Source organism: Struthio camelus, chromosome 1, assembly GCF_040807025.1.
Source record: "Struthio camelus isolate bStrCam1 chromosome 1, bStrCam1.hap1, whole genome shotgun sequence".
Taxonomy (NCBI): Eukaryota; Metazoa; Chordata; class Aves; order Struthioniformes; family Struthionidae; genus Struthio; species Struthio camelus.
In genome coordinates this window covers 7,468,446-7,487,514 of record NC_090942.1, presented here as the reverse complement: position 1 = coordinate 7,487,514, position 19,069 = coordinate 7,468,446, and the positions used below count along the sequence as shown (strand labels likewise).

Sequence of the window (19,069 nt, the reverse complement as noted above, 5' to 3'; positions counted from 1 at the left end):
AAACACCTTTCCCAAGATAAGTCTTCCCACCACCTTGCGCTTCTCATCACGCTATTGAGTTAAGACCTTCTGGGTTGCACCTTCCTTCCTTCCTTCCTCCTCTGCCTCTGTTGTGGCTTTTGGCCTTTCTTTCCCCACTCCATTAGCCAGCCCAGTCACCGACCTCCCTTCCCACCAGCAGTGCCCAAAGAGAAATGTAGTCACTTTTCAAATGGGACTGAACTGCGTTTTGCTGTGTCAGCGTATCTCCAGGGCCATCGGCTGTGATGACTGAGCTCAGAGAAGATCTACTTAGCACTGAGCAAGCAGGAGAATGCAAGTTAGCTGGAGGGTCTGTGCTGTGTACCATCGTCTACCTTTCCAAGCATTTCCATGTCAATTCAGCAGCAAAGGCCTTAGCAAGCCTCATGGAGTCTGGCACATGTCTTCTTTCCAAGCTACAGCTCTCCTTGGTGCAGGACTCCCAGTTCTGATTTGAATTAATAAGTATAGATTCTTATTTTTTTTCCATGGGTTGGAGTTGAAGAGACTTCTCATCAGGCAAGTGTCTCCCATCTCATAAGAAAGTTTACACCGTGCAAATCGGATTCCGCTTAAAAAAAAACCAAAACCTTACTTTTGCTCCTGTATCATGGCAGCAAAACCTAGACTTCGCCCTGTGCTACATCACAGAATCGCCTTAACAAAAAAGTTCCCTGCCCTGCGTGGCCTTTGCTTTATCCCTATTTAACCTCACTTTAAAGCTTAACTATCTTTCCCTTGGGTCATGCTCCAGAGCAAGTCCTATGCTGTTTACATCACCATGGTAAGACTTTAAGTATCTGAATGACAGAGTTTGTTCTGAAATGAACCTTGGCAGATGTTCTCTACCAAAACTGAAGCATGAACCTCAGCCGTTCGAGGTCCAGGGCGTCACGGCCCATCGTGCTTCTTCAGTTTCGCTTGCAACTGCGGTTTGATTTGATTCATTCGCGTGCTCAGAAGCGAACAGGCAGGCTGAGCCTTGGATGTTAACGACCCAGGTGTTGGTTACAAATATTGGGGCAAACCTGCAAGAGCTAGCTGGGCAAATTGAATGACATTGCAGCGATTTATATGTTTAAAGATCTCAGAGGAAATCGAAGCTTTCTGCCAGTGTAACTCCCATGTAAACTGCCATACACACATTCTTTTCATTTCAAGTCTGATGATGCACAAAATGCAGTGTGCAGATTCTTGGAAACATTACACTTTCTTCTCTAGAGGGATTGTGCACTCCCCTGGAGTGTTACACAACTCACAGTTTTATCAGTCTTAGTTAGCCTTAACCAAGAACCCCAGAAACCAGGGTCAGACATTGCAGGTGACATTGCCCTTCCTGAAACAGTTGGGTTTCTTTATCTGATGAATATACCTCAACGCAGACAGCCACAGCTACTTCCACCCTCCTGCCAAGCCCTCCAGTCTCTCCTCAGGAAAACACACAAGCATCATCCAGCATCGTTGCAGGCACCATGCAGAAAGATGGGGACTCCTGGGCAGAAGATTCATCTGATCCATCTTGGACACCTACCTTGGAGTGGGATGGAGGTACCTGTTGCTCAGCATTCGCTGTGAAGCAAAACTGGGCTGCTTGCTTAGCTCCTCACCTTTAGACAGGGGCAGAGAAGACAAATTCCACCCAAAAGCTCTCGTACAAACTGTGGTCATTTCTAGTAGCATTGCAAAGGCAGTATGTCTAAAAGGGAGCCTGGCTCCTTGTCCTCTTGCCCAATATCATCAGGGCAAGTTAGATCATTAGATGGTTTTAGACAGTGCCACTGCTCAGGCAGTTTCAGACTGTTAAAGCAAAAAGGATCTACTGAAGGCCACGAGCTGAAAGTCTTAGTATAGCGCCTTGACATGGGTCTCCTTGTACCCTGGGCTGCTCTGTGCTGGTCACGGGCTAAAAGCACAAAGAGCTGTTCAGTTAAGCAGCTCTCTTCCAGGAAGCAGGCTCACATGCATGGCTGCGATAGCCACCCCCACGACGTTTCCCATCCACTACGTGCTCATTTATTTTTCTCATTACCCACCAAATTTCCAGACCAACCCCTCCACGTGGCTGCCATTTTCCCGTCCCCCCCCCCCCTTACTTCCATGCCACTTCTCCCTCCAGGAAAGGCAGCTGAAATGACACACACAAGCCTTTGCTATCCTTAAAGCACCTTCCTGCTGGCTCTGGGAGCATACGAGCAGCTGCCAGCAGACGCAGACCCCTCCGTCCACCTGCGCCCAAGGGCAGAGGAAGGGTTTTACGACACCCAGACCACAGGATTATAACCAGTGACGTCCTAAGTCCATAACAGAGAAAGGACTTCAGAGACACAGGAGGTGATACAGAGTAGAAAAAGCCAGGCCGACAGCCGTGTCAGCACACAGGTGTTTAAATAGCAGGAATATTTTCCTTTTAAGAGGCAATTTTTACAACAAATAAACCCTCGAGGGTGGCTGGGGTTGGGGAGGAGTGGGTGCATTCACTGCTGACACAGGGGTGCATCTTGAAGCTACAGGTTTGGGACAGTTCCTCCTTGTAATAAATATTCCTGTTGGATTATTGGGTAGGAAAAAAAGATATGGATGAGCAATATATGAAGATTCATTCAGTCCTAGCACCATGTTTTTTCCTGCCCTACTGCCAGCTTCTCTTTAAGCTCAGCCACAAGGTTTATTCAAGGCAAGCAGAGGGGACTATTCACCTCCCTGAAGTCCAGGCGGAGAGCAGGGCACACAGCCTGGAGGCTGATGCAATTTCCGTGCCAGATTAATACCAGGGAACTTCACAGCAAGGATTTGCAGTGGTGTCCGATTGCACGTGATGGTTTTTCATTCCTAACTTCCGCATTCAAAGTGCCAAGTGGCGACCGACAAACCGGAAGGAGACACGTTATCAGTCCTTCTCGAAAATCAGTTTGAAGCTGACACAGAGCGACCTCGGTAAAATTTTCGGGGAAAATTAATAATCTGGGAAAATATAGCTGTTCCCAGTTAGTCTTGGAGTTTTCATAAACACGCAGAGATCTAAAGAAAGTCAAATTATAGAGATATTCAAAAGGTAAGTTGACACTGCTGTTTACAGTGCAGTATACAGGAACAAGAGACAGTCCATAAAACATAATTAAAGCTTACTAAGAAAATAATATTCTTAGCAAATTGCATAATTCATCTTGGGAAACCGCTGACAATTTTGACAAAGAGACAACCCAGAATGAGAATTTAGCAGTAGTTCAAGGGGAAAAGACGTTTCCGTGGATAAGCGCATTCACAGCTAACTAGGCTTTTTTAAAAGGATATAAGCTTTCACAAGACCATAAACCCATCTCCAAGCGGTGAGGGGCAGGAAGCCTCTGCAGCTTTGGGCAGGTTAGCTATCCCTGATGTGCTAAGAAGCACTTTTATTTGCGCTCTTGTATCTGAAATGAAAGGGCAACTATTCCTCTTTGGGGCCGGGGAGGAGTCTAAAGGCCTGTTAGCAGGTACCTCTCCCAATGCATACAATAACAGCTTGTTCTCCTAATCATAAGAAAACATTGCTTTTTCCTGCTTTCTTGGCACAGCTGAAAGTCTGAATTAATGACTGGTTTCCTACATTCTCAATTCAAAAGATGAAAAGCTATTTTTTCCTTTTTCCTATGCTGGGTGCCCAGCTCTCACACGAGGTTCAACAAAACGACAGAAACACACAACCAGTTCCCCAACCTCGGCTGGGCTGACAGCGGTCCCCATACGCTCATTAAAACCTGCTGTAGAAAACAGGTCTTTCTGCTGAAGCAGTGCACACAGGAGTCCTGGATTTAACGTCTAAACCCTTGGAAAAACGTGGGTTTTTGCCCAATAGGGAACAATATTTTTTTCTGCTTCCCATCACGTTTCCAGATGTTTTACAAACTATCTAAGAAATGATGCTGCTTTAGTGCCTCAAGGGCTGTAACTGAGGCAGACTCCACCAGGACTAACATAGAAATAGCCATTATTTTAGGAAGCAACTTAACAAGGAGCCTTAACGAAAAAAGTTGGAGTCTGCGTATCTGCAGCCCATGATTGCTTTAGTGATTTAGTCCTTATTTACATAGAAAAGCAGGACAACAACCGGTGCAACGGTACAATTAATTAAAGTGCTACAACGCCATTATATTTATATTAATTCACACCACAAAGACAGAAAGTCACACCCATCCAAAAAGGTGGCTTTGCAAAGATGGCTCATTGCTGGAGCAGGAGCTGAGGGTGCTCCGGCCCCATCTGGGTCTGGCCTTGCGCGTCCAAGCACATCTTGCTGGTGCTGAGCACCGTGAAACGAAGGTGCCTGTTAGGGTGCTGGTGCTGCAGCCCATTGCCAAGGGTCTGAGCAGGCCAGCAAGAGCCTTTCTTCTTGAGCACTCTTGCTTTAATGGCTCTTCACGAGGAATATTAGCTTTCGTGCAGCCTTGGATGAATTGGCAAGCCCTAATGAGCTATGAACACAATTTAATAAAGTTCACATTTGGAGGATGGAAATGGTTCTGCAGAGGGAAATGAATGAAGCCAGGAGGAGGGAGGAAGGAGACCAGAAAAGTCCATGACCTCTGAGCATTAAAAAACTGGACTGGGAATTGTAAGGACTTGCAGAGGCTTCAAACATAGTTTTGAGATGCTCAGGGGAGACCCTCAGCACCCTGGCAGCCTGTGGCCACCCCGCAGCAGAGGCCCAAAAGCTGCAGCACCGGCAGCCCAACCTGGGAGTGCTGATGCCTGCTGTGAAGAGCAGCGAAAAGAGCTCCAAAATACATTCCATTAGTATATTGTCTTTGGCTGTCCGGCTGAGCACAGGACACACTGACGAGATCTAGCTAATTGCTTAGCTGGCCTTCATTGCCATGTTATGAGCATCGAGTTTGCTGGCTAGTTCTGCTTCCTCGCTCACCACCAACCGTAGCAGAAGTTGGTTACGTGCACACCTAATTTGCATGGTCAAGCACCAATGACATCTGTGAGCCAAATTCCTTGCTTTCATACTATCAATTTATATCCAAAATACACTTGGATCTCCTTTTTTTTTTTTTTTTTTGGCTTACAGATGTAACAAAATAACCTACACTCTTAAAAATAAGCGTCAAGGAACAGTCCATCATTGTGTTGCCTTTTTTTTTTTTTTTAATACTACACATGTAACTACCTTTGCAACATATTTTCCCTCAACCTCAAGGACAGGTCCAATCCCAGAGACCTTACCCTGGACGATGCCATCTTGCAGAGAGCCCCCCCGCCAGCAAATTGAAATAAATCTGCCTGCCCTTAATGCTCCCCTTCTCCTAATCCTCACTGGGTGCTCAGCCTCGAGAAGGTGTGAGGTTCCTGCAGAGGTTTCAGGTGCACGGGAGGGGGCTGCAATCCGTCCAGGTTTCCCAGGATGCCACTATTTAAGAAAAATGCTCTTACATGACTCTGCACTAAGTTCAACGTACAGTAGCAACATTCATAAACCATCTCCACCCACATACCCAAAGCACAGCTAAAACGCCCAAGCTGGAACAAGGAGTTACCATATTCTACCCCAAAGATACCTTATTGCCTGTATATTTGTACTTATGTACTCCTTTTTTTTATATTCTTTATATCGAAGCCCCAGACTCAGAAATACATATACACCCACTTAAGCTTGTGTTCAACTTTACCCAGTGCAAGGAGTCTCATTGAAAGAAAGGTTCAGCTCAGAATCGACAAATTCATCATTTTAAAGGGAACTGCATCCTTGGCTATAGCAGGATACAGTTTAATAGAAATTCTGGCCAAGTTTAAAACATTTGTTCAAGTACTGGATGGATCAAGATCACCATCTCTCTCTTCTTTTCTGTTCTCCATTTTCATCTCTCTATTCCACGCTACTTATTTTCTACCCTCTATTTTCTTTCTTCTGCGTAGTCCCTCCCAGACCAAATAAGTAACATCGGAAATCAAGATGAATTTCAGACTAATAAAGTTGATTGAATTTTGTCTAGGGTTGGATTTCAATTGCTAGGAATCCAAAATCATTATCTTAATTTTCCTCCAAATTATTCATATTTACTTTTGCCAAAAGATACAGTTTAGAAATATTTGCCAACAAAATGAAAACGGCTTTTAAAAGACCTGAATGGTAGTGTAACAGAAATTACCAAACAGGAAGAAAAAAGTATAGGCTAGGAGCCAAATTTTGCAAAATGTATTTTAATAGAGTCATGAAAGCAACTTTCTTTCTGAAGTCATCACGTGTGTTAGCATCTAACGTTAATGGCTCTTTTTGTTTCTTATTAATTAGTTCAATTTAAAGATGCACTTAGCCCTACTGATTAGAAAACTCACATCTGAACTGGGATTGTTGCCTTACTGGGAGAAACAAGTGCTGGATCTGTGAATGGAAACCATTAGTAAGACGTATACAGCAAGGATCATCTGGTTTAACAAGCTGTTTGAGGATCATGGAAAATTTTGTAAAATATTAGGATCCAAAATCAGCTCCTGTGCGCACAGCTCTGAAGACAGCGTGATGGATGTGACCCACTTGGAGCCAGGAGCCCAGATTTGTAAGAAAGATGCATATAGACATTGAGATGCAAAATGCACCCTTATTTTTAGCCTAGTTTCCTTAAGATACAGGGCTTGTGTGATTGCTCTCTCTGTCTATCCCCATAAACAGTTTGGCAGCCAATTTCAACCAGCTTTGATGGCTAAAAATCAAAGATATGAAATTCACAGAACCACAAAATGGTTGAGGTTGGAAGGGACCTCTGGAGATCAGCTAGTTCAACCCCCCTGCTCAAGCAGGGTCACCTAGAGCACGTTGGCCAGCACTGTGACCAGACAACTTTGGAATATCTCCAAAGATGGACACTCCACAGCCTCTAGGGGCAACCTGTTCCAGTGCTCAGTAACCTACATGTTTTGTGGAAAACAGCAGCTGGGAAGAGGAAAAAGAGAATCTGAAACTAATGCTTTCCCTAATACCACAGTATGAGGACAGATTGTCCTTCTGGCTGACCAAACACCCCATGAGCTAGTGAGCCCATGCACAGCTCAAAATTAGCTCCAACATGTTGTCACCTGCCTTGCCTATGGCTGAGGAACACAAGAGAGAGGCAAAAGCATGAGGAAATACAAGGGATATGGGAGGGATGCGAGCTTAACACAAGGGAGTCAGGGACTATAAACCCCTTCGGGAAACAGACTTTACTAATTCTTCTGTTCACAGAATAATTTATTGTATTTATTTGTTTCAGTCTCTGCTTCAGCTCCTTCTGATCCTTTTCCCATAGCTGATGGCTGATCCCGCAGTTCTTCCCCTGAAGATCCTCTCAATTCACAGCTGGATGCGCCAGGAGCACAGGGCTTCTTCTGGGAGCCGTAACTCCCTCACGCTGAGTCACATAGGCTACTGCGGGAGAGAAAGGTGGTGGCATGAAGAAATATTCTCTCAGGGGAGACCTGCTGCTCCTTGCCTAGCGCTGCGGTTTTCAGCCCATCAAGGAGTCCCTGGAGATCATGGATGGATACTTAGGCACCTGCAAGAGCTAACTGAGGCAAGAAGCACAGATTTCCTGCCTGAGATTCTCTGCTTGTGCTGGAGAAGGCTCTGTTAAGTGAGAAAGTCAGAAAGCCACTGGTTTTTTTTCTTCATATTTTACAGGCCTCTTCAGGCCTGTAGACCTCAAACTCAGCATAACATGATCATCCTGCCACCATGCCTCCATTCCTGACACTCCTTCCAGCCTCGAGCTGGAAGAAGGAATGGGAGAAGACCACTTGGGGAGGTCCCTGTTGCTGTAAGACATCATTACAGTAGACAGAGAATGCAAGGGAGAACCTCCTGTCCGGGGGAGGACCTTTTGCTCTGAGAGGTCTTTACTGACAAAACCTCCAAAGCAAATGGCGCATCTCTCATTTGAAGACAGGCTGAGAGAGCTGGGACTCTTCAGCCTGGAGAAGAGAAGGCTCAGTGTGATCTTATCAATGTGTACAAACATCTGATAGGAGGGCGTAAAGCATATGGGCCGGACTCCTCTCAGTGCCGCCCTGTGACAGGACGGGAGGCAATAGGCACCAACGGAAACACAGGAAGGTCCATCTGAACATAAGAAAAAACTTTCTTGCTGTGAGGGTGGTTGAACACCGGAACAAGTTGCCCAGAGAGGCTGTGTAGTCTCCACCCTTGCAGATACTCAAAACCCAGCTGGGCAACCACGAGGGCTGGACCAGACGATCTCCAGAGGTGCCTGCCAGACCCAACCATTCTGTGATTCTGTGAAACATGTCACCTGTCGGCAACACAGTTCGTGGGCTCCAGAGATTTCCAAACAGCAGCTTGTCTTTCTAGTTACAAATGTCAGCCATAAGACTGATGTGTACTGCATGTAGCAGTTGCAGGTAGCTGGAATGACTCCAGTTAATCTATTTCAGGGCCAGGTCCTATTTTTCTCCTGCGTTAATTTTAAAGAGGGTTCTGCAACTATGAAGTCATTGCAGCCCTTATCTCCTGACACATGAAAGCTGTAGGCTGACTAATTTATTAGCACCCCAGATAACAAAAAAACGCTTCAAAATTTAGGACTAACACAGATTTCCCTACTGCAAAAAAGATATGTAAACAGCATCTGCAGCCATGTGCTCAAGGTAATAATTAAGGAGAATTATCTTTGCTATATGTATTGAAACAACATAATTGAAGTTCAGAAATTATATGTCCATATTAAAGAGAAGCAAATGATCTTTTGCTTAGGAAATTAACATCAAACAGAATAAACTATTTGCATGCCAGGAAGAATCTCAGGCTGAATTATTTCCACAGTGGGTTTGTACTTACATTCGGAGAAATATAAGACCCAGATGTCCAAATATTATGCAGCCGTTTCTGTGCCTCATCCGGAGAACTCGGAGCGGAGCAGCCGCCGTCCTTCGTAAGCTCTCGCGCTTACCCTCAAACCCGTGCTAGCGGAAGGCCGCCTTTGGCGACGGCTTGCAGCGCGCGTGCTACACCGCGTCCGTTCTTCACAAGTTTGTGCACAAACATCCTTTTCCCTAAAACACAGGCACAGCAACCCATGCAAACCACAAAGCCTGACCTGGAGGGAACAAGAGAGGAAAGGTTGCTCATTGACAGTTTGCCGAGGCATTTAAGGAGACAAGTGTTTTATCGAGAAACCCATATGGCTTCCCTGATGGAGAATTCAGTAAAGAAATCTCACGTGCTCTGAGACTGCCAACAGGGTCATCGATCACCGCTTGCTGCTTAGAGTGAGATTGGCCTGATTGATGAAAAAATGGCATTAACGAGTTGAAAATGTCCAGATTCAGTAAAGTTCTTCGATGGTCAAACATTTCTGACAAACTTGAAACATGTGTGAAGGTTATCAGCTAGGCAGCAGAATATAGGCAAGTCTCGCATAGATTTAGGTCTTGAGATTTGATCCTTTTGTGCCTGAAACTCTGCCTGAAGGTTTGTCCGCAGTTGGGGCATTCATGATAGATTTTTCTCGTGGATTCCCTGCTGTCTGCTAGAAAGGCCAACTCGGCAGCTTCTCCTGCAGTAGGAGCATCTCGCTCTTGCCTTTCTCTCCATCTAGCTGCCTCTCGGTATTCTTAAGAAAGCTCTTCTTCAATTGAGATTAAAATTAGTAATAGATTAGAAAAGGGGATAGGAAAACAGGCAATAGACAACAGACAGGCAAACACACACCTCATTTTCCATCATTAAGAATCATCAACAAACAACGATAGTGCCTCTTTTTCATTCCTTACTAAGTGTATCTGCTGTATGCTCTGAAGAACACCAAATCCTGCTTGGTCACAGGCAAACACTTTAAGCCCAAGGACTGTGAACCCAATGCTCTCCCCCCTTTTTACTCACCAGATCCTAATCCGCATCTCCTCCTCAAAAGATCTGCTATCCCTTTCCCAGGGGTATGAGAATACAAAAGGTGCCAGATGAGTTTTCTCCCCTTACTGCCAGAAGAAAGCCTGTCTCCGGGCAATCAACATCTATCATCAAGCCCACCAGGGCTTTTGCAGATCAGTAATGCCAATCAAATGGTTGCTATGAGACACTAATTGCTCTTCACTGACACTGGCTTACTTGATGTTGAACTTTTCCCCTGGAAGAGGTGGAAAAACCAAACCCGTTGCCACAGCTGGAATCACAGCCTTGCTGAAGTCAGGGTCAAAGCTGCTGTCAAATTCAACCAGATCTGGACACTGCAGCAGGATTTGGACTTTCTCATTTCTTTCTTTGCGGTCAGGTAAAAGAAAAACAGAAAAAAAGAAAAAAGAAAAAGAAAAAAGAAAAAAGAAAAAGAAAAAGAAAAAAGAAAAAAGAAAAAAGAAAAAGAAAAAGAAAAAGAAAAAGAGAAAAAGAGATTGGGTAGATTTCTGCAAGAAAATTTGGCTAATGCTTATGTTGCATAACATGTTTCACTCGCCCGCCTCTTCACCCTGTGCTCTCAGGTGGACAGGAGGGCTGAACCGTTGCAGCCCCAAAACAAACAGAGGGAGCCACGAGCAAGCAGGAAAGCACTGAGGCCTCCTATCTGAAGTCAAAGGAAAAGTATGGATACAACCTCGGAGGAGCATTTGAAGCCGGGGGGGGGGGAGAGGGGGGTGTCACTGGATAGGCGGAAATATTCACCGAGTCCTGAAGAAGTAGGATCAGGAAGGATCTCAAGTAAGATCAACCACGCAATGCTGACAGGTGTCACCCAACCTACAGATTCCCCAGCGGTTGTCCCATGGAGCTTGTCTTAGTGCTTGAATTAGAGTGTTTTCCCTCTGAGATCCCTCCCAGCTCATCTTTGCTTCATATTAAGCTAACTTCTTTTACAAAGGACACAGAGCTCAGCACCAGTTTTCATACTGGAGGATTCACATTTCGTCTTCCCTAATGAGTCATGTTTTCTTGTGATCATTTATCTTCCCTCTGGACCCTCTCCAATAACTGACGTATTTCGTGAAATATAGTGCCTCAAATTGGATATATAGCAGTACGTTATCATCACATCAACTAAAAAAATCTCATTTCTTTCATACATCTCTCCTGCTAGTCCAGCATGACACCTGCCTTTTTCCCCTCCCGGAGCCTCTTGTTGACTTGCGTTAATGGGATCTCCTGCAACCCACCCACACTGCTGTACTGCCGCTCCGCCAGTTATTTCCCCATTTTGTACTTGACTGTCTGATTTCTCCTTCCAAGGACGGTACTTCACACTCACCTTTATCAAATTTCCTCTTGTTGCTTTCAAGCCATTTTTCCTGTGCATTATGGCCATTTTGAATCCTGCCAGAGCCCTCAAGTGCCCACGTGCATTCGCAAATTGGTGGCAAGCACAGATTTTATACGGGCTATTTATTTTACCACTCAAGCCGTTAATGAAGTTATGGAAAAATACAAGCTCCACAATAAATTGTACACCGGTCTCACTTGAAACACCCGCTGTGTGACTACGTACCAGTAACTATTCCAAGTGCAATATCTCTACTGCGTTGTGATAATTTTTATTAGAGTCTATTGCCTTCTTTTGCTTGTAAGCGTGGTGCAGTGAAGCAAAGAAAACATTAAATGCATCAGCTTTCTCTGAATCATCCATCATTTTTTCTCCATCCCCTCAACTTTTCACACTTAATCATGTGCCATTCCTTCCACTTTTCATAGTTTCATTCTGATCGATCTCTAAAAGTCCCTGCTATGCCATTTTTCCTTCACATCAAGAGCTTGCTGTGGTGCCATTAAAAAGCAGCTCTGCAGTTTCTCTGTTACACCCATCATCTTCCAGATTGACCCAGCCACCATCACCCACACCCAGAAACTGCTTTCTGCGGTCCTTATTCCACTTCTCTCATCTCACCCCTTTCTTGACAACATCAGATACTAACTCTGCAGCCGCTTTCACCCGAATTATCTCTGTTTTACATTTTTAGCCACTTTTTAGCTTCAATCTAATCTAAAATAGCTGACTCTAGAATAACATCCTACGTCTTCTGAAAGCCCGTTCTCCCGTATGTTGCTCATACTCCTCATATCAGTGCACAGACATTTTAGCTTAACGTTGCTTCCTTCTCCCTGCTGTCTCTTCCAATCCCAGTGCCAATATATAACTTCATTTACATTTATAAAATGTGACAGTCTGTCAGGATATAGACTCTCATCCCAGAATCTCAGCCAGAAGCCAGAATCCCGACTTGGGGACACAAAATCCCACGTGTGGCAATCCTGGTTTGTGTATGACAGAAACCAAAGTTTAAGCGCTACTCCATTACCTGGACTTGAGCCCTGAAAACTACCAAAACCAGGCACCAATTGTTTTCTTTCTCTTGGCCAGAAATGCTGTCTTAGGAGTCAAAATCCCTCCTGAAAGGAGTTTAGTTGTAACGAGGATGGTCCCACGAAAAAAAGGTTTTGAGAAGTTAGCGCGTTTGGCCAACCAACCTTTCCCCACAATCTGCCAAAACACACTGTTGGAAAACGCCTGATCAGCTCTTAAGAAGCTCCTCGGGCAGTCAGAACACGCCGAGTACCCCAGAGAGTATGTGACCACAACAGTTAGCACACAACTGTAGGAAGTCCCAGAAAACCCAAACTCATTCTGCTGTGTCAATCTCTTTACAACAGAGATCTGTAACGACACATTACTGCTTAAGGACTCTTAAGGAGAAAACTTCTGGTCTGCACAAAATAAGCCAGTTTTGGTGACACGTCCTATTTTAACTGTATAGAATTTCAGGATGACTGTGAGTTGGAAGACTTTCTTCTCTCATAGAGATAATAAAATTCAAAGAGCAATCAAGATCTTGTAAACTGAACATCCAGGTAAGCTCCTGTTATTAGGAGAGTTGAATTTATTAAGCCTCTAAATATCAGCATTAGCATGGACTCATCATGAATCAGAAGCACCATGGTCTGTCCCTCTGTTATACTTAATGGCCCATCTTCTCTTAACCAAAGATATGTATTTTGGTACAACGTAATTTCCTGAAGTGATAGATTTGCTATCCAAACACAGCCTGAACTGCATATCCGTGGCCTACAAGGCTAAAACTATTTACCAGATGGCAGGCTGATTGGCCCATTACATTCACTGGCAGCGATCTTAGGGTCTTCTCCAGCTATTGGACATTTCAGAAGTCAGCAGTATATGAAGACTAAATTTACTCAAATGTGCACGACGGTACCCGAAACTACTTTTACCCAGGTTAGTGCCATACCCGTCTCCACGCTACCACTGATGCCAGCTCCAACCACTTTTGGAAACCTTGCGCCAGGTACTGCTCTCATGAAGACCTACAACTGATCACTTAGCCTAATGGTCTGCATTGCGTAAATGGGTGTCTGAACTGTGTCTCATTGAGTACCTTTTTTCTGCCGAGCACTGTGCAAGTCCCGGGCATCGGCTGCATGTGTGCACAATGACAGCGATATACGAAATTTCTAGCTAAGAATGTCAGATGCAGTTATGAAGATTTTACAAGCCATAGAATGGGACCAGGATCCAGTAAGTGGTATTCGTTTTACTGGCACACAGAGACGGGGAAAAGTTCTTCCCTCATTTTTAGGTTTCTTTTCAGATATTATAGAGCACTATGCTCAGGAAAATTACATCAGAAAAATATCTTCTGAAGAGGGGATAAAAGTGGACGCGGAAAGGTGATTTTTAAAATTCAAATCAGTATTACCCATGCTGCTTCTTATTCTAAACACTTACCCAAATACTAGACTGTGGGTCAGAAAACGAAGACAACACTGGGAAAGAAGAAGAGTCAAAGGAGTACAAACACAAGGGACAGAGCATTATTCTGAATCCTGAACTGAGCCAGTGTGCGTTAATAAGCACTGCTTCGGGATTGATGGAACAGTGATCACTGTTACCCATCTGGGAGATTAAATATTGCAGCCATTGGCTGAGAAATAATGAAGAACTTTCTTTGGCACTCCCGGCGGAGCTACAATCCAAGCAGCGAGTCTGCCTCATTACACTTCAGCCCTCCGACATAGCCAGACTTTTTAAGAGGCCACAGCCTGGCAAGCATACAACCTGTATAAAGAGTCTGTGCATGCACCCTCCCTCTAAAGCTTCTCATATTTACCACCTAGGTGAGGTTAGAAATATCTTTATATAACATTTTAAGCACACAGCTAAGACTATATAGTACATAATCCTTACGCAGTGAACGGTGATCATATCATAGAATCCCATGAACAAGGGCCTGAAGAACCAGAATTTTGCATTTCCAAATTTCTATATGATGGTTACAGGTAGAAACCAATTTTATTATGACCTGGAAGAGAACTAAAACAGTGTCCCATCCTGTTCAAACTGCTCTGATCTTTTTTTTTTTTTTTTTTTTTTTTTTTTTAAAAATGTAGCAACATTAGCTTCCTCACCTCTCCAGGAGCAGTATGTTTGTTAATTGTCCCTACAGCCCAAAAGGTCCTATGTGATGAGAATCCTTTTAAAAGAGGGATCTTTAATCTAGCAGACAAAGAAGTCAAGATATGGTAATCAGAAGCTGAAGAAAGCAGGAGAATAAACATGAAGGATATAATTAAACTGAGGGGATATGACACTTTACGGAACCTGATTATGTAGAACAAATGTTTCATAGTGGAGACTCTTTCTGTGTCAAGACCTGAAGATGGGGCTGGTCTTTCTGCTCCGCTACCTTTTGTGGTTCTTCATTGAGACTGAGCCCAAGGGAAGTGGCATAAGTTCCTGCAACCCTGAAATAAAGTTAGTTATCAGTATTTGGTTGCTCAGCTCAGCAGTGCATTAATTCAGATTGGTCATCTGTTACACAGGGGGAAAAGAAACAGACTTTTGAATTCACTCATTACCAGCATGTGAATATAAAAAGAGAAGTCTTCCAGTGTGTTAAACAGCTGTCACGTCTGATGAGGGACAGAGGGGCAGAGGTTGTGCCAGGGGTCACTGGGTAGGAACAACACAGCATGTTATTATAGTGGTCCTTTAACTAGAGGACAAGCTTAGACTGACCACAAGCAAAACCATTAAGCCATGTGCAAAGCCAGTGTCCAATCTCACTGCCGTTTGTTCCAGAAGAGATGAACTGTGAATGCAGAGCACCCACAAGCCACCAGAGATCCTGGAAGCGTACGAAAGCTGCCAGCGAGTCCAAGAGTTTTGCACTAACTATGGGCAATTCATTCGGGAATGCTATTTTCAGGATGAATAATAAAGCTATGAAATAAAGGACAGCTAAAAGCCTGCTGCTGCAGCCTACTCAGCTAGAGGGAAGCTTAAGAGTGCATAAGGTCCCATCAAGCTGCTCCTGACACCTGGCAAGTATCCAGCGCAGGCAGCTATGATATGGGGTAACTAATATTCTGGGTTAATATTAGTCTAATTTGTGTACAAAAACCTATTGAGAAGGAGATTCCATTGCTGCAGAAGGAAGCTTTGGAACAGCTTTATTATTTCTCTTCCTCACTTTCAGACGCCAGGAGTGATAATCTGCTATTCCTCCCTTTCAAGGGCAGTAAACAATAAAAGATATTTGAAATTGTATATAGTAGAATAGAATTCACAGTCTGCATCCTCTTCAACCATGTAAGCGTTCATTCAAAACTGAAGCTACATAAAGAGAGTAAGAAAGGATTTAACATCTAAGTACCGATTGTAACTCTTGAGCGTCCTATCAATTTGCCAGCAAAAGCAAGGCAAAGAAGAGATGAACAGCTTCATATACAAAGAGTAAGACAAAACTGGTTGAAACAGGAGCCAGTTTCCAGGGGGCTATAAGCACCTCTGAATTTCTTCTCATTTCAGTTAGAATTGTGCATCTTGTTAACAAATTACTGATGGCCACGCAAATACATACATCCAAAAGTTCATTGGTTCTCAGGCTGATACTGATTTACTCCCCGCCCCAAAAATAACAGCAGTCAGTAACAAAGTAATAGAGCTTCTGTTTCCCCAAATTTTTACTCAAGCTTCCTTTTATACACAGAACAGGAAATGCCAAATAAATCCAGAATTATAAGAGCTGAAGGTGTAATCACTTTCGTAAGAAACTTCAAGAGATTTGATACAAAAGAAACAAGATTTGAGTCCACATATAAAGCTCCACATAACAGGTTTATGTTAGGTTTAACTATTATATTAAATCTCCACAGCTGATGACTGATACTTAAACATGTTTAAAAAAGAAAAAAAAGAAAAAAAAAGTTTCAAGAAAACTGTACTATCCCAGAATGAAATCTGATGCTTTAAAAAGTTCATGGCTGCAGTGTGAAAATATTACTTCACCTGAAACGCATTCAGAATTTCAACAAATACCTAAAATGCAGAACTTCTTAAAACTACATAGCCTACTATATCTGTTCTCTGAAATGAAGTATTAACCTTGAGAATTAAGAAAAAGAATCCCTTCTCCACTTTTTTACAAACAGGAAGGATAAGTGCTCCCAAAACTTTAAGTCAGTTTACAATTTTAAAAGATTACTACAGAAAAAGTGTACATTCCTTTGTTTCCTTGCAACTATGCTGTATTTTAAGCAAAATTGTGTCTAAGTATAAAGCATACTCGATGTTTTCATTGCACAAGAGTTACATATTGTAATATTTATCACTGAAGACTCCTACAATTTCAATGGCATATATATATATATATATATATATACTTTTTTTTTTTAAACAACATTGAGATGGGAAGTCAGTCGTTCAGCTGCACTCAAATTGTTGCTTGCATGCACCACGGTATACTTGCATCTAACCTGGAATCCAATGAGGGCTCAGGTTGACCCTTCACACTTCCATGGAAAAGCTTTTCTACACTTTTATATAAACCAACCCACAGGATATGCAGCTCTTCAGTTCTTTCATTAAATAGAAAAAAGCAGATTTTCTTTCAATTGATAGTTTAATAATTATGCTAAATATGGCTTTTGCCACATTTCTTGCTTGTAATGCAATGCAACACAACACTTCTTGATAGCTCAGTCGTCATCTTGCTGATTTCTTTTCTGTCAAGGAAAGAAAAGAGTTGATCAAGTTAGGACACAATTATCAGAAATTAAAGTAATAAGTCACTACAAGTACCTTTGAGATATGCTGGAAATTAGACTGTATTTCAAAATCACTTTTTGAATGGCAGGTGATAATGTTTCTAGCAGACAAAACACAGCAACATCAAATTTCTTTCTCCCCACACACTCCTTCCCCCAAAAAGGTATGGTATTTTATTTACGGTAAAGAATAAAATTAGCACCATATGTTAACCAATAAAAAAAAAAAAACACCACACAGAAAACATGATGCAGAACTCAGTGGTCTACATGAAGGCAACCCAATTTCCTCCTCCCCCCGCCACCTTATAAAGATGTAATGGAGAACTGTTTCCAAAGGTACCAAAAAATGTCCTTTCATCTGGAGAAAAAAAAAAGGTGCAGCACCAAATTGTTGACGTTTTCTCTGAAATAATTCTCTTCCAGCTTTCAAAAAAAGTTCTTAAAAGCATTAGCTTTCAGTCAATCAAGAACTAGATTTCCATTTAGTCTCTATCTGCATTTATATTTAAATAAAAACAGTCAGGTTCTTCAGTAACGTTTGTCAAATTACATTCATTGCTTCCCCTAAAGATAAAATCAGATGAAGTGAAATCAGTATGACAGCTTGATCTTCATTACTAGAAGACGAAAAAAAATCAGCCCAATGTACCGCATTAGGGCTCCACCCATTACATTTTCTGGGTTAATTGCAAAAGCACAATTGCAGGCACTTCGATGTTCCCATTTCACAGAGATGGGAGGTCAGAAATTTTTACTCTGCTGCTTACCAGTTTAAGAAAGTCAATTAATTTGTGAACATCCTCTCCTGTAGAAAGGTCCACAAAATCTTTCGGCAGTCGGTAACTCAGGTATGGGCTAGGCTGGACAGTAACTTTGCTGTTCGTACAACGGAAAACTGGATAGTCCTTTGGGAAAGATATTGGATAACACAGAAACAAACAGTGTCTGTGAATAATATTTGTGATGTTTTTTAAACTCCTCAGGGAGATTGTCTGAGTCACCTTGCCAATGAGTTTATTCGGTACTCACTCAACTACTTTGCACCCTACCAATTTTAACTTTTCTTATAAAAACTCTGCCTACTTATGAGCAAGAGTTAGTATTACTAATCACCATGTAAAGGCGTTCCTGTCCTCACTTCAAAGTCTCTAGAATGTATGAATTATTTTTCATATCAGTAATATACATAAATTTATAATAGGGCCATAACAACAGAGCCATCGAGAACTTTGGGCAATAGCACCTACCTTAGCATGTGGACACAGAGAACCTTCATAATAAAAACCCTAAATCTGTCTTCACAAGTTTCTTGCTTAAATCCATCTTTACAAATATAACTGTCACTCAGGGTTACATCAGACAAGCTCTGTAAAACTTCTGACGCCAAGAAATCTTCCAAACAAAATTTGCTGGATAGCATTCCCACGGATGGCTCAAGAATTAGACTGTGTTTTAACAAAGGAGACAACTTTTAGCAGAAAGGCCCACAGAAAGGATTTTCATACGGGAAGAGCCACATTATGAAACTATGAGATAACAGCATGAACGGTCAGCAGCACGACAAGTATATCTCCCTCTAAATGAGTTACAAAAACGGTGAAGAAACTGAAGAGCGAGCTCAGATTTTAAAATAAGCTCAATAAAGCATGTCGTTTCAGTTACTCCTAATGCAATTTAGCAGCTAGACACTGAAGAGCAGCCCACGCTGTCCGACTAGCCAACTCTCCTCAGATAACCAACGAGTGTTTCACAAGAAGAGCAAGGAACTTGCTACTTTAAATCTTCTATCCAGTCATCCAAGTAGTCACGTTTAGGTTGGACGACTGGAGTCTCAGTCATGCAACGAGGAAAAAGCTGTTACTAATAAATGAAGACTGTTCTTCCCTCCCTCTATTAACAGGGAGTTATTTTGTATAGAGGCAATGCAGCTGGGACCAGGGATAGGACAGCCCTGCTCTGCAAGTCCAGGGAGTTCAACCAAAGGACAAGGCTTCCCTGAGGGTACTTGATAGGAGGAAGATACAGAAT

At 42.8% G+C, this 19,069-nt stretch overlaps 1 protein-coding gene across 1 annotated transcript in view; it reads right to left on the bottom strand.

Moving 5' to 3' along the window:
- Nucleotides 1-16,874: 16,874 nt before the first annotated feature.
- CDC123 (cell division cycle 123) overlaps nucleotides 16,875-19,069 on the bottom strand; it is a 34,469-nt gene continuing 32,274 nt past the window's right edge. The window contains exons 12-13 of the mRNA XM_068912657.1: nucleotides 17,809-17,946; nucleotides 16,875-16,996 (exon numbers count right to left, since the gene is read on the bottom strand). Of these exons, the coding sequence (XP_068768758.1) occupies nucleotides 16,970-16,996; nucleotides 17,809-17,946 (165 nt within the window). The 3' untranslated portion in view covers nucleotides 16,875-16,969. The remainder of the gene's footprint in view (nucleotides 16,997-17,808; nucleotides 17,947-19,069) is intronic.